This window comes from Aphelocoma coerulescens, unplaced genomic scaffold, assembly GCF_041296385.1.
Source record: "Aphelocoma coerulescens isolate FSJ_1873_10779 unplaced genomic scaffold, UR_Acoe_1.0 HiC_scaffold_150, whole genome shotgun sequence".
Lineage (NCBI taxonomy): Eukaryota > Metazoa > Chordata > Aves > Passeriformes > Corvidae > Aphelocoma > Aphelocoma coerulescens.
In genome coordinates, this window is record NW_027183500.1 from 281,933 (window position 1) to 296,880 (window position 14,948).

The window sequence follows — 14,948 nt, forward strand, 5'->3', positions numbered from 1 at the left end:
TTTTAAATGGGTGCGGGCCCTTTAAGGCGGCGTGGGCGGGCCCTCAAGGCCGCTCCAGGCCCCGCCTGATTGGTTGAAGGAGCGGAGCGGGGAGGGCTCTGAGCGCTGATTGGCTTCACGCGCCGGACTAAACCCGGAAGCTTCTCTCTGATTGGTCCGTTGCGTTAAGGCGGGACTAAGGCGGGAAAAAGAGCGGCGCTGATTGGTCCGTTCCGGGCGGCGGTGGGCGGGGCCAGCGCGCGCGCGGGGCAGGGCGGGAAAGGAGCGGCCTGAGGCGGCCCCGAGCGGACGCGACCACTGCGAGTACGGGGGGGGGAGGAAAGGGGGGGCCCGGGGGGGATTTGGGGGTCTTGGGGGTTTTGGGGGGGTCTGGGAGAGACCATTTGGTGGGGGGAGAGAATTTGGGGGGGTTTTGGGGGCTTCACGAGGGGTTTGGGGGAGTCCGGGGGGGCCTGAAGGGGATGGGAGGCACCATTCGTGTTCCGGGCGGGGGGGGGGAGGTTAGGAGGGTTCGGGAGAGACCATTCGGGGATTTGGGGGGGTCCAAAGTGGATTTTGGGGTGTCCCGGGGGGATTTTGGGGCTCTTCGGGTGGATTTTGGGGGAGTCTGGGAGGGACCATTAGGGGGCTTGGGGGGGGGGGTTGGGAGTTCTTGAGGGGTTTGGGAGGGACCATTCCTTTCCCGGGGGGGTTTAGGGGGGCCCGGGAGGGACCATTTGGGGATTTAGGGGGTTCCCAGGTGGATTTGGGGGATCCCAGGTGAATTTTGGAGTGCCGTGGGTGGATTTTGGGGGTTCTCAGATGAATTTTGGGGGGTCCCAAGTGAATTTTGGGGTTCTCAGGTGGATTTTGGGGGTGTGGGAGGGACCATTTGGGGGTTTGGGGGGATCCAAAGTGGATTTTGGGGTCCCTCAGGTGGATTTTGGGGTTCTCAGATGAATTTTGGGGGTCCCAGGTGGATTTGGGGGTGCCCTGGGTGGATTTTGGGCTCCCCCAGGTGAATTTTGGGGTCTCTCAGGTGGATTTTGGGGGTCCCAGGTGAATTTTGGGGTCTCTCAGGTGAATTTTGGGGATCCCAGGTGAATTTTGGGGCTCCCCAGGTGGATTTAGGGGTTCTCAGGTGGATTTTGGGGGGTCCCAGGTGGATTTTGGGGGGTTTGGGAGGGACCATTCCTTTCCCAGGGGGGTTTAGGGGGGGCCCGGGAGGGACCATTTGGGGGTTTAGGGGGGGTCCCAAGTGAATTTTGGGGGTTCCCAGGTGGATTTTGGGGGGTCCCGGGGGGATTTTGGGGGTGTGGGAGGGACCATTTGGGGGTTGGGGGTGTCCAAAGTGGATTTTGGGGTCTCTCAGGTGAATTTTGGGGCTCCCCAGGTGGATTTTGGGATTCTCAGATGAATTTTGGGGGTCCCAGGTGGATTTGGGGGTGCCCTGGGTGGATTTTGGGGTCCCCCAGGTGAATTTTGGGGTCTCTCAGGTGAATTTTGGGGTCTCTCAGGTGAATTTTGGGGATCCCAGGTGGATTTGGGATTCTCAGATGAATTTTGGGGGATCCCAGGTGGATTTTGGGGGATCCCAGGTGGATTTTGGGATTCTCAGGTGGATTTTGGGGGTCCCAAGTGGATTTGGGGGTTCCCGGGGGGATTTTGGGGGTTTGGGAGGGACCATTTGGGGGTTTGGGGGGATCCAAAGTGGATTTTGGGGTTCTCAGATGAATTTTGGGGGTCCCAGGTGGATTTGGGGGTGCCCTGGGTGGATTTTGGGGTCCCCCAGGTGAATTTTGGGGTCTCTCAGGTGGATTTTGGGGGTCCCAGGTGAATTTTGGGGTCTCTCAGGTGAATTTTGGGGATCCCAGGTGAATTTTGGGGCTCCCCAGGTGGATTTTGGGATTCTCAGATGAATTTTGGGGGTCCCAGGTGGATTTGGGGGTTTCCCGGGGGGAATTTTGGGGAATCCCAGGTGGATTTTGGGGTCCCCCAGGTGAATTTTGGGGTCTCTCAGGTGAATTTTGGGGCTCCCCAGGTGGATTTTGGGGTCCCCAGGTGGATTTTGGGGGATCCCGGGTGGATTTTGGGGTCCCCCCGGTGGATTTTGGGATTCTCAGGTGGATTTTGGGGGGTCCCAGGTGGATTTTGGGATTCTCAGATAAATTTTGGGGCTCCCCAGGTGAATTTTGGGGTCCCCCTGGGTGAATTTTGGGGATTTTTTTCACCACCTCGGCTGCAATTTGGGGTATTTTGGGATTTTTTGGGATATTTGAGGATATTTTGGGGTATTTGAGGATATTTTGGGTTGTTTCGGGACACTTTGGGATGTTTCGGGGATATTTTGGGATATTTGAGGATTTTTGGGGATATTTTCGTGTATTTTGGGCTATTTTGGGCTATTTCAGGGCATTTTGGGGTATTTTGGGCTGTTTCGGGATATTTGGGCACGTTTTGGAGTGGTTTTGGGTATTTTAGGACATTTCGGGCTATTTTGGGATATTTTGGAGCATTTGGGGGCATTTTGGGGTGATTTGAGGTATTTTGTTGTACTTCGGGAGCATTTTAGGATATTTTTGGGATATTTGGGGATATTTTGGGGCATTTTAGAATATTTTGGGGCGTTTTGGGGTGTTTTGGGCTATTTCGGGACATTTCAGGATATTCTGAGATATTTTGGGATATTTTGGGACATTTCTGGGCCATTTTGAGCTATTTTGGTGCTATTTTGGGCCATTTCAGGCTATTTTGGGCCATTTCAGGCCATTTTGGTGCTATTTTGGGCCACTTTGGGGCTATTTTGGGCCACTTTGGGGCTATTTTGGGCCATTTCAGGGCCATTTCAGGCCGTTTCGGTGCAATTTTGGGCCATTTTGGTGCTATTTTGGGCCATTTCAGGCCGTTTTGGTGCTATTTGAGGCCATTTTGAGCTATTTTGGGGCTATTTTGGGCCATTTTGAGCCATTTTGGGGTATTTAGGGCCATTTTGGGCCATTTTGGGCCATTTCAGGCCATTTCAGGGCCATTTTGGTGCTATTTCAGGCCATTTTGGGCCATTTCAGGCCATTTTGGGGTTATTTTGGGCCGTTTCAGGGCCATTTCAGGGCTATTTTGGGCCATTTCCGGGCCATTTTGGGGCTATTTTGGGCAATTTCAGGCCATTTCAGGCCATTTCACGGGTATTTCAGGCCATTTTGGGGTTATTTTGGGCCGTTTCAGGGCCATTTCAGGGCTATTTTGGGCCATTTTGGTGCTATTTTGGGCCATTTTGGGCCATTTGGGGCCATTTCAGGGCCATTTTTGGCTGTTTCGGTGCTATTTGAGGCCATTTTGGTGCTATTTCGGTGCTCTTTTGGGCTATTTTGGGCCATTTGGGGCTATTTCGGGCCATTTTGGTGCTGTTTTAGGAGATTTTGGGACATTTCAGCACATTTTGGTGCTATTTTGGGCCACTTTGGGGCTATTTTGGGCCATTTCAGGCCATTTCAGGGCCATTTCAGGCCATTTTGGTGCTATTTTGGTGCTCTTTTGGGCCATTTGGTGCCATTTCAGGCCATTTTGGGGCTATTTTGGGCCACTTTAGGGCTATTTCAGGCCACTTTGGGGCTATTTCAGGGCTATTTGGGGCCATTTCAGGCTTTTTTGGTGCTATTTTGGGCTACTTCGGGCTATTTTGGGCCATTTGAGGCAATTTTGGGGTATTTTGGGCCACTTTGGGGCTATTTGGGGCCATTTCAGGGCCATTTTGGGGCTGTTTCAGGGCTATTTTGGGCCATTTGGGGCCATTCTGGGCCATTTTGGGCCATTTCAGGGCCATTTCAGGCCATTTTTGTGCTATTTGAGGCCATTTTGGGCTATTTTGGGCCACTTTGGGGCCATTTCAGGCCATTTCAGGGCCATTTCAGGCCATTTTGGTGCTCTTTTGGGCCATTTTGGGCCATTTCAGGCCATTTCAGGCCATTTTGGGGCTATTTTGGGCCATTTGGGGCCATTTCAGGCCATTTCAGGGCCATTTCAGGCCGTTTCGGTGCTATTTGAGGCCGTTTCGGTGCCGTTTCGGTGCTCTTTTGGGCCATTTGGGGCCATTTTGGGCCATTTCAGGGCCATTTCAGGCCGTTTTGGTGCTATTTCAGGCCATTTCAGGCCATTTCAGGGCCATTTCAGGCCGTTTTGGTGCTATTTTGGGCCATTTCAGGCCATTTCAGGGCCATTTCAGGGCCGTTTCAGGCCGTTTCGGTGCTATTTGAGGCCATTTTGGTGCTATTTCGGTGCTCTTTTGGGCTATTTTGGGCCATTTGGGGCCATTTGGGGCTATTTCGGGCCATTTTGGTGCTGTTTTAGGAGATTTTGGGACATTTCAGCACATTTTGGGGCTATTTTGGGCCACTTTGGGGCTATTTTGGGCCATTTCAGGCCATTTCAGGGCCATTTCAGGCCATTTTGGGGCTATTTTGGGCCATTTCAGGCCATTTCAGGGCCATTTCAGGCCATTTTGGTGCTATTTTGGTGCTCTTTTGGGCCATTTGGTGCCATTTCAGGCCATTTTGGGGCTATTTTGGGCCACTTTAGGGCTATTTCAGGCCACTTTGGGGCTATTTCAGGGCTATTTGGGGCCATTTCAGGCTTTTTTGGTGCTATTTTGGGCTACTTCGGGCTATTTTGGGCCATTTGAGGCAATTTTGGGGTATTTTGGGCCACTTTGGGGCTATTTGGGGCCATTTCAGGGCCATTTTGGGGCTGTTTCAGGGCTATTTTGGGCCATTTGGGGCCATTCTGGGCCATTTTGGGCCATTTCAGGGCCATTTCAGGCCATTTTTGTGCTATTTGAGGCCATTTTGGGCTATTTTGGGCCACTTTGGGGCCATTTCAGGCCATTTCAGGGCCATTTCAGGCCATTTTGGTGCTCTTTTGGGCCATTTTGGGCCATTTCAGGGCCATTTCAGGCCATTTTGGGGCTATTTTGGGCCATTTGGGGCCATTTCAGGCCATTTCAGGGCCATTTCAGGCCGTTTCGGTGCTATTTGAGGCCGTTTCGGTGCCGTTTCGGTGCTCTTTTGGGCCATTTGGGGCCATTTTGGGCCATTTCAGGGCCATTTCAGGCCGTTTTGGTGCTATTTCAGGCCATTTCAGGCCATTTCAGGCCATTTCAGGGCCATTTCAGGCCGTTTTGGTGCTATTTTGGGCCATTTCAGGCCATTTCAGGGCCATTTCAGGGCCATTTCAGGCCGTTTCGGTGCTATTTGAGGCCGTTTCGGTGCCGTTCCGGTGCTCTTTCGGGCCATTTGGGGCCATTTGGGGCCACTGCAGGCCCCTTGCAGCCCCCTTCACCCCCCCCCCTCTCTCTCTGCCCCCCCAGGCCATGGCACCGCCGCGCTGCTGCCGCTGCCCGCTGCCCTCGGCGCTGCTCCGCTCCCGCTCCCTGCAGCCCTTCTGCCGCCGCTGCTTCCTGGCCGCCTTCGAGGCCGAGACCCTGCGCGCCCTCCTGGAGCCGGGCACGCCCCGAAACCCCGGCCTTTCGCCCCGAAACGGCGACGCCGTGGCCGTGGCGGCCTCGGGGGGCAAGGACTCGACGGTGCTGGCGCACGTCCTGGCGCGGCTGAACCGCCAGCGGGGGCTGGGGCTGCGCCTGGCGCTGCTGGGCGTGGACGAGGGCATCGGCGGCTACCGGGACGAGGCGCTGGCGGTCCTGAGGGAGGCGGCGGCGGCGTTGCCCCTCCCCCTCCTGCTGGTGGCCCACCGGGAGCTCTTTGGCTGGGCCGTGGACGAGCTGGGGCCGGCGCTGGGCCGGGGCCGCAGCCGCTGCACCGTGTGCGGCGTCTTCCGCAGGCAGGCGCTGGAGAGGGCGGCCAGGGAGATGGGGGCGGACTGGATCGCTACTGGTGAGGGACTGGGAGGGACTGGGAGGGGGTTGGGGGGGAGTGGGAGGGACTGGGAGGGACTGGGAGGGGATTGGGAGGGAGTGGGAGGGGGTGGGAGGGGCTGGGAGGGAGTTGGGGGTAATTGGGAGGGACTGGGAGGGACTGGGAGGGACTGGGAGGGGATTGGGGGTAATTGGGAGGGACTGGGAGGGACTGGGAGGGGATTGGGAGGGAGTGGGAGGGGGTTGGGGGGGAGTGGGAGGGACTGGGAGGGAACTGGGGGTAATTGGGAGGGACTGGGAGGGACTGGAGAGGGCGGCCAGGGAGATGGGGGCGGACTGGATCGCTACTGGTGAGGGACTGGGAGGGACTGGGAGGGGGTTGGGGGGGGAGTGGGAGGGACTGGGAGGGGATTGGGAGGGACTGGGAGGGGACTGGGAGGGACTGGGAGGGAACTGGGGGTAATTGGGAGGGACTGGGAGGGAACTGGAGAGGGCGGCCAGGGAGATGGGGGCGGACTGGATCGCAACTGGTGAGGGACTGGGAGGGACTGGGACGGGGGTGGGAGGGACTGGGAGGGGCTTGGGACAAACTGGGAGGGGATTGGGAGGGAACTGGGAGGGGTTGGAAGGGAACTGGGAGTTGATAAGGAGGGACTGGGAGGGGATTGGGAAGGACTGGGAGGGGATTGGGGGGCACTGGGAGAGGGTTAAGGGTGATTGGGCGGGACTGGGAGGGACTGGGAAGGGATCGGAATGGGATTCGGGGACACTGGGAGGTCACTGGTCGTTACTGGGAGGTCACTGGGACGTCACTGGTGGTCACTGGGGCTTTACTGGTCATTATGCAGTGGGCACTGGTGGGCACTGGTGGGCACTGGTGGGGTCACCTGTCATTACTGGGAGCTCCCTGGTTCTTACTGGGAGGTCACTGGTCCTTACTGGAAGGTCACTGGTCCTTACTGGGAGCTCCCTGGTCCTTACTGGGAGCTCCCTGGTCCTTACTGGGAGTTCCCTGGTCCTTACTGGGAGGTCACTGGGACTTACTGGGAGGTCACTGGTCATTACTGGGTTCTCACTGGTGCTCATTGGTCCTCACGGGTTGTTACTGGTTCTTACTGGTGCTCACTGCTTGTTACTGCTTGTTACTGGTGCTCACTGGTTCTTACTGGTGCGCACTGGTTCTCACTGGTGCGCACTGGTTCTCACTGGTGCTCACTGGTTCTTACTGGTGCTCACTGGTTCTCACTGGTGCTCACTGGTTCTCACTGGTTCTTACTGGTGCTCACTGGTTCTTACTGGTGCTCACTGGTTGTACTGGTGCTCACTGGTTGTACTGGTGCTCACTGGTTCTCACTGGCCGCTCCCCCAGGCCACAACGCCGACGACGTGGCCGAGACGGTGCTGATGAATTTCCTGCGGGGGGACGTGGCCCGGCTGCGGCGCGCGGCCAACGAGGCCTCGGGGGCCACCTCGGCCACCGCCGGGGCCACCGACGTCACCACGGCCACCAAGGAGGCCGTTGGGGCCACCGACGGGGCCATTGGGGCCACCAAGGTGGTCAACGTGGCCAATGATGACAATGAGCTCTTCAAGGCCACCAATGAGGCCACCGTGGCCACCAACGAGGCCACCGTGGCCACCAACAAGGCCATTGGGGCCACCAAGGTGGTCAACGCGGCCAACGATGACAATGAGGTCTTCAAGGCCACCAACGAGATCATTGGGGCCACCAACGAGGCCATTGGGGCCACCGAGGTGGTCAACGCGGCCAACGATGACAATGAGGTCTTCAAGGCCACCAATGAGGCCACCGTGGCCACCAGCGAGGCCACCGTGGCCACCAACGAGGCCATTGGGGCCACCAAGGTGGTCAACGCAGCCAACGATGACAATGAGGTCTTCAAGGCCTCCAACGAGGTCATTGGGGCCACCAACGAGGCCACCGTGGCCACCAACAGGGTCATTGGGGCCACCAAGGTGGTTAACGTAGCCAACGATGACAATGAGGTCTTCAAGGCCACCAACGAGATCATTGGGGCCACCAACGAGGCCATTGGGGCCACCGAGGTGGTCAACGCGGCCAACGATGACAATGAGGTCTTCAAGGCCACCAATGAGGCCACCGTGGCCACCAGCGAGGCCACCGTGGCCACCAACAAGGCCATTGGGGCCACCGAGGCGGTCAACGCGGCCAACGATGACAATGAGGTCTTCAAGGCCTCCAACGAGGTCATTGGGGCCACCAACGAGGCCATTGGGGCCACCAAGGTGGTCAACGCAGCCAACGATGACAATGAGGTCTTCAAGGCCTCCAACGAGGTCATTGGGGCCACCAACGAGGCCACCGTGGCCACCAACAGGGTCATTGGGGCCACCAAGGTGGTTAACGTGGCCAACTATGACAATGAGGTCTTCAAGGCCACCAACGAGGTCATTGGGGCCACCAAGGTGGTTAACGTGGCCAACGATGACAATGAGGTCTTCAAGGCCACCAACGAGGCCACCGTGGCCACCAACGAGGCCATTGGGGCCACCAGCAGCTCCAGGGAGCTCCCTGTGGGCTCCGTGACGCTCGTGGAGGTTCCTCCAGGCTCGATGAGCTCCGGTGACCCCACGGAAACCTCGGAGAAGCCAACGGGAGCCGTGGAGGAGCCGCCGGAAGGAGAGCGGAATTCGGCGAAAGCCGAGGGGGAGACAACGGAAATCCCGGAAATGGCAACGGGAATCCCGGAAACGGCAACGGAAATCCCGGAAGTGGCAACGGAAATCCCGGAAGTGGCAACAAAAATCCCGGAAGTGGCAACGGAAATCCCAGAAACGGCAACGGAAATGACGGGAAAGTCAATGGAAATGGCGGGAATGTCAACGGAAATCCTGGAAACGGCAACGGAAATCCCGGAAGCGGCAACGGAAATCCCAGAAATGGCAACGGAAATCCCGGAAACGGCAACAGAAATGGCGGGAAAGTCAACGGAAATCCCGGGAAAGTCAACGGAAATCCCGGGAAAGTCAACAGAAGCCTCAGAAAATCCAAGGAAACCTTGGGAGAAGGTGACTGAAATCATGGAAAACTCAACTGAAATCATGGAAAACTCAACTGAAATCATGGAAAACTCAACTGAAATCATGGAAAACTCAACTGAAATCATGGAAAACTCAACGAAACCCAACCAGGACCCAACGGAACCCAACCGAGACCCAACGGAACCCAACCAGGACCCAACGGAACCCAACAAAAACTCAATGAAACCGAACGAAAACTCACCAGAACCCAACGGGAATCCAGCAGAATGCGACAACTCAACGGAACCTTTGGGAAACTCAACAGAACCCAACAAAAACTCAAGAAAACTCAATGAGAACCCAACAGAACCCAACAAAAACCCAACGGGACCCAACAAAAACCCAACGGGACCCAACAAAAAGCCAACGGAACCGAACAGAAACCCAACGGGACCCAACAAAAACCCAACGGGACCCAACAAAAACCCAACAGAACCCAACAAAAACCCAACAGAACCCAACAAAAACCCAACGGGACCCAACAAAAAGCCAACGGAACCGAACAGAAACCCAACGGGACCCAACAAAAACCCAACGGGACCCAACAAAAACTCAACAAAACCCAAGAAAAACTCAACGGAACCCAACAAGAACCCAACCAAACCCAACGAGAACCCAACGGAACCCAACAAAAACTCAACGGAACCCAACAGAAACCCAAGGGAACCCAACAAAAACCCAACGGAACCCAACAAAAACCCAACAGAACCCAACGAGAACCCAATGGAACCCAATAACTCAACACAATTCTTGGGAAACTCAACGGAACCCAACAAAAACTCAACGGAACCCAACAGAAACCCAACGGAACCCAAGAAAAACTCAACAAAACCCAACAAAAACTCAACGGAACCCAACAAGAACCCAACCAAACCCAACGAGAACCCAACGGAACCCAACAAAAACTCAACAAAACCCAACAAAAACTCAACGGAACCCAACAAGAACCCAACCAAACCCACCCGAACCCCGAGCAGACCCAAGAGAAGCCCGGCGGATCCCGCCGGGAGCCGCCGGGCGCCCGCGGCGCCGTGGCCGGTGGTGCCGCGGCTGAAGCCGCTGCGGCACGCGGCGCAGAAGGAGATCGTGCTCTACGCCCACTTCCGGGGGCTGCCCTACGCCAGCGCCGAGTGCCGGCACGCGCCCCTGGCCTTCCGCGGCCACCCGCGGGCGCTGCTCAAGGACCTGGAGGCCGCCCGGCCGGCGGCCGTGGCCGCGCTGGCCCACTCGGGCCGCAGGCTGGCCCTGGGGGCGGCGCCGGGCGCGGGGGCGGCGCCGGGGGCCTGCGGCCGCTGCGGGGCCGTGGCCAGCGGGGAGCTGTGCATGGCCTGCGTCCTGCTGGCCGCGCTCGACAAGGGCCGCCCCCGGCTGGCCTTGGGCAAGCGCGGACTCAGGGCGGCTACCGAGGAGGGCGGGGAGGGCGGTGGGCACTGGGAGGGCGGTGGTGGCCACTGGGGTGGTGGCCACTGGGAGGGTGGTGGTGACCACTGGGGTGGTGGCCACTGGGAGGGTGGTGGTGGCCACTGGGGTGGTGGCCACTGGGAGGGTGGTGGTGGCCACTGGGAAGGCGGCGGCCACCTGGAGGAAGGTGGTGGCCGCTGCGGCGGTGGTGGTCAAGGGGGTTGTGGCTGCAGGGCCGGCGGTCGAGGGGTTGGTGGCCACCAGAGCGGGGATGGTGACAGTGGTGGTCAAGGGGTTGGTGGTCACCAGGATGGGACTGGTGGCCACTGGGGTGCTGGTGCTCAGGGGGGTTGTGGCTGCAGGCCCGGTGGTCACCGGGCCAGTGACCGTGAGGCTCCCGGCCCCGGGGCTGCTGCTGGCCCTGGCGGTGGCCAGGGGCGCTCTGGTGGCCCCCGCGGTGGCCCGGTGGCCAGGCCGGTGCAGGTGGAGCTGCTGGGCCGGGCCGGACGCTCCGAGCGGCGCCGCCTGAGCGGCTTCGGCCACGCCCGGGGGGGCCTGGACATCTGGGACTTCTGAGGGGCCACCTGGGGGGCCTTGGGGCTACCTGGGGGGCCTTGGGGCCACTTGGGGGTCCTGGGGCCACCTGGGGGGCCTTGGGGCCCCTTGGGGGGCCTTGGGGCTACCTGGGGGGCCTTGGGGCCACCTGGGGGTCCTTGGGGCTACCTGGGGGGCCTTGGGGCCACTTGGGGGCCCTTTGGGCTACCTGGGGGGCCTTGGGGCCAGTTGGGGGGCCCTGGGGCCACTTCGGGTCAGTTTGGGGGTCCTGGGGCCACTTGGGGGTCCTTGGGGCCACCTGGGGAGCCTTGGGGCCACTTGGGGGTCCAGGGGTCATTTTTTAGGGGGTCACTTGGGGGTCCCAGTGGCCACTTGGGGGTCCCTTGGGGTCACTTTGGGGTCCCTTGGGGTCACTTTGGGGGTCCCTTGGGGTCACTTTGGGGTCCCTTGGGGTCACTTTGGGGGTCCCTTGGGGTCACTTTGGGGTCTCCAGGGTCCATTTTGGGGGGTCCCTGGGGACATTTTTGGGGTCCCGGGGTCAGTTTGGGGTCCTTGGTGTCATTTTTGGGGTCAGTTTGGGGTCCCTGGGGACATTTTGGGGGTCCCCGGGTCAGTTTTGGGGGTCCCTGGGGACATTTTGGGGTCCAGTGGCCACCTTGGGGGTCCTTGGGGTCAGTTTGGGGTCCAGGGGTCATTTTTGGGGTCCCTGGGGTCAGTTTTGGGGTCAGTTTGGGGTCCCTGGGGACATTTTGGGGGTCCAGGGGTCATTTTTGGGGTCCCGGGGTCAGTTTGGGGTCTTTGGGGTCAGTTTGGGGTCCCTGGGGATATTTTTGGGGTCCCCGGGTCAGTTTGGGGTCCTTGGGGTCATTTTGGGGGTCAGTTTGGGGTCCCTGGGGACATTTTTGGGGTCCCCGGGTCAGTTTTGGGGGTCCCTGGGGACATTTTGGGGTCCAGTGGCCACTTTGGGGGTCCAGGGGCCAATTTGGGATCCTTGGGATCAGTTTAGGGTCCAGGGGTCTTTTTTGGGGGTCCCTGGAGTCATTTTTGGGGTCCCTGGTGTCACTTTGGGGTCCCGGGGTCATTTTGGGGGTCCAGGGGTGACTTTGGGGGTCCCTTGGTGACATTTTGGGGTTCCTTGGGGTCAGTTTGGGGGTCTGAGGGTCGGTTTGGGGTCATTTTTGGGGTCCCTGGCATCATTTTTGGGGGTCCAGGAGCCACTTTGGGGGTCCTTTGGGGTCGCAGGGTCACTTTGGGTGTCCCTTTGGGACATTTTGGGGTCTCCAGGGTCATTTTTGGGGTCCCTTGGTGACATTTTGGGGTTTCTGGGATCAGTTTTGGGGTCTCTTGGGTCACTTTGGGGTCCCTTGGGGCCATTTTTGGGGTCCCTGCGGTCAGTTTGGGGTCCAGGGGTCACTTTGGGGGTCCCAGGGCCATTTTTGGGGTCTTTGGGGTCATTTTTGGGGGGTCCCAGGGTCAGTTTGGGGGTCCCCGTGGCCACTTTGGGGGTCCTTGGGGTCAGTTTGAGGTCCTTTGGGTCATTTTTGGGTCCCTGGGGTCATTTTTGGGGTCCTTGGGGACATTTTGGGGTTTCTGGGGTCATTTTTGGGGTCCTTTGAGTCATTTTTGGGGTCCCAGGGTCAGTTTGGGGTCATTTTGGGGCCTCTGGGGCCATTTTTGGGGTCCTTGGGGATATTTTTGGGATCCTTCGAGTGATTTTTGGGGTCCCAGGGTCAGTTTGGGGTCATATTTGGGATCCTTGGGGCCATTTTTGGGGTCCTTGGGGCCATTTTTGGGTCCCTTGGTGACATTTTTGGGGTCTCTGGAGCCACTTTTGGGGTCCTTGGGGACATTTTGGGGTCCCTGGGTCAGTTTGGGGGTCCCAGGGTCATTTTTGGGCTCTCCAGGGTCAGTTTAGGGTCAGTTTTGGGGTCCCTTGGGGTCATTTTTGGGGTCCTTGGGGCCATTTTGGGGTCCTTGGTGACATATTGAGGTTTCTGGGGTCATTTTTGGGGTCCCAGGGTCAGTTTTGGGGTCATTTTTGGGGTCCCTGGGGACATTTTTGTGGTCTCTGGGGTCATTTTTGGGGTCCTTGGGGTCCCTGGGTCAGTTTGGGGTCGTTTTTGGGGTCCTTGGGGTCATTTTTTAGGATCCTTGGGGCCATTTTTGGGGTCCCTGGGTGAGTTTGGGGTCATTTTGGGGTCATTTTTTGGGATCCTTGGGGCCATTTTTGGGGTCCTTGGGGCCATTTTTGGGGTCCTTGGGGTCATTTTGGGGTTTCTGGGGTCATTTTTGGTGTCCTTTGGGACATTTTGGGGTCTCCAGGGTCGTTTTTGGGTTCTTTGGGGTCATTTTGGGGTTTCTGGGATCATTTTTGGGGTCCTTCGAGTCATTTTTGGGGTCCCAGGGTCAGTTTGGGATCATTTTTGGGGTCTCTGGGGCCATTTTTGGGGTCCCTGGGTGAGTTTGGGGTCATTTTGGGGTCATTTTTTGGGATCCTTGGGGCCATTTTTGGGGTCCCTGGGTCAGTTTGGGGCCATTTTTGGGGTTTTTGGGGTCATTTTGGGGGTCCTTGGGGACATTTTGGGGTTTCTGGGGTCATTTTTGGGGTCCTTCGAGTTATTTTTGGGGTCCCAGGGTCAGTTTGGGATCATTTTTGGGGTTTCTGGGGCCATTTTTGGGGTCTCTGGGGACATTTTGGGGTTTCTGGGATCATTTTTGGGGTCCCAGGGTCAGTTTGGGATCATTTTTGGGGTTTCTGGGGCCATTTTTGGTGTCCTTGGGGACATTTTGGGGTCTCCAGGGTCGTTTTTGGGTTCTTTGGGGTCATTTTGGGGTTTCTGGGATCATTTTTGGGGTCCTTCGAGTCATTTTTGGGGTCCCAGGGTCAGTTTGGGATCATTTTTGGGGTCTCTGGGGCCATTTTTGGGGTCCCTGGGTGAGTTTGGGGTCATTTTGGGGTCATTTTTTGGGATCCTTGGGGCCATTTTTGGGGTCCCTGGGTCAGTTTGGGGCCATTTTTGGGGCTTTTGGGGTCATTTTGGGGGTCCTTGGGGACATTTTGGGGTTTCTGGGGTCATTTTTGGGGTCCTTCGAGTTATTTTTGGGGTCCCAGGGTCAGTTTGGGATCATTTTTGGGGTTTCTGGGGCCATTTTTGGGGTCTCTGGGGACATTTTGGGGTTTCTGGGATCATTTTTGGGGTCCCAGGGTCAGTTTGGGGTCATTTTGGGGTCTCTGGGGCCATTTTTGGGGTCCTTTGGGACATTTTGGGGTTTCTGGGGTCATTTTTGGTGTCCTTGGGGACATTTTGGGGTCTCCAGGGTCGTTTTTGGGTTCTTTGGGGTCATTTTGGGGTTTCTGGGATCATTTTTGGGGTCCTTCGAGTCATTTTTGGGGTCCCAGGGTCAGTTTGGGGTCATTTTTGGGATCCTTGGGGCCATTTTTGGGGTCCTTGGGGACATATTGAGGTTTCTGGGGTCATTTTTGGGGTCCCAGGGTCAGTTTTGGGGTCATTTTTGGGGTCCCTGGGGACATTTTTGTGGTCTCTGGGGTCATTTTTGGGGTCCTTGGGGTCCCTGGGTCAGTTTGGGGTCGTTTTTGGGGTCCTTGGGGCCATTTTTGGGGGCCCTGGGTCAGTTTGGGGCCATTTTTGGGGTCCTTGGTGACATTTTGGGGTTTCTGGAGCCACTTTTGGGGTCCCTGGGTCATTTTTGGGGTCCCTGGGTCAGTTTGGGGTCGTTTTTGGGGTCATTTTTGGGGGTTTTGGGGTCCCTTGGCGCCGTCGCACCCCGGGAAGGGGGGAGGGGGGGAGGCGAAGGGGGCGTGGCCTGCGGGCTTTATGCAAATGAGCCGCCGCTCGTGGCCGCGCGTCTGTGACCCCAATAAAGCGTGGTGAAGCCCCCTAATTATGCAAATGAGGCGCGTCTGTACGCGGGGGCTCATTAGGCGGCAGCGGCGGACGGGGGCGCGGGCCTAATTATGCAAATGAAGAAGGCGGATATGCAAATGAAGAGCCCGGCCAACGCGGAAGCGCTGTATGCAAATGGCAGCATGCAAATCAGCTCTATGCAAATGAAGGGGCTGGGAAAG

General features: G+C 57.7%; 1 protein-coding gene across 1 annotated transcript; it reads left to right on the plus strand.

The window, feature by feature from the left end:
* The first annotated feature begins 249 nt into the window (after window positions 1-249).
* LOC138100882 (uncharacterized) lies at window positions 250-10,882 on the plus strand. The gene is made up of 3 exons (XM_068998711.1): window positions 250-303; window positions 5,339-5,861; window positions 7,212-10,882. Exons 2-3 carry the CDS (start codon window positions 5,342-5,344, stop codon window positions 10,880-10,882), a joined length of 4,191 nt encoding a protein of 1,396 aa, XP_068854812.1. The 5' UTR covers window positions 250-303; window positions 5,339-5,341.
* The last annotated feature ends 4,066 nt before the right edge of the window (window positions 10,883-14,948 follow it).

What these genes read in the sequence shown, in the direction of transcription:
- LOC138100882 (XM_068998711.1), top strand. Translation starts at nt 5,342, where the DNA reads ATGGCACCGCCGCGCTGCTGCCGCTGCCCGCTGCCCTCGGCGCTGCTC. An exon ending in GGCGGACTGGATCGCTACTG is followed by an intron (nt 5,862 to 7,211) that starts GTGAGGGACTGG and finishes CCGCTCCCCCAG; the next exon opens with GCCACAACGCCGACGACGTG.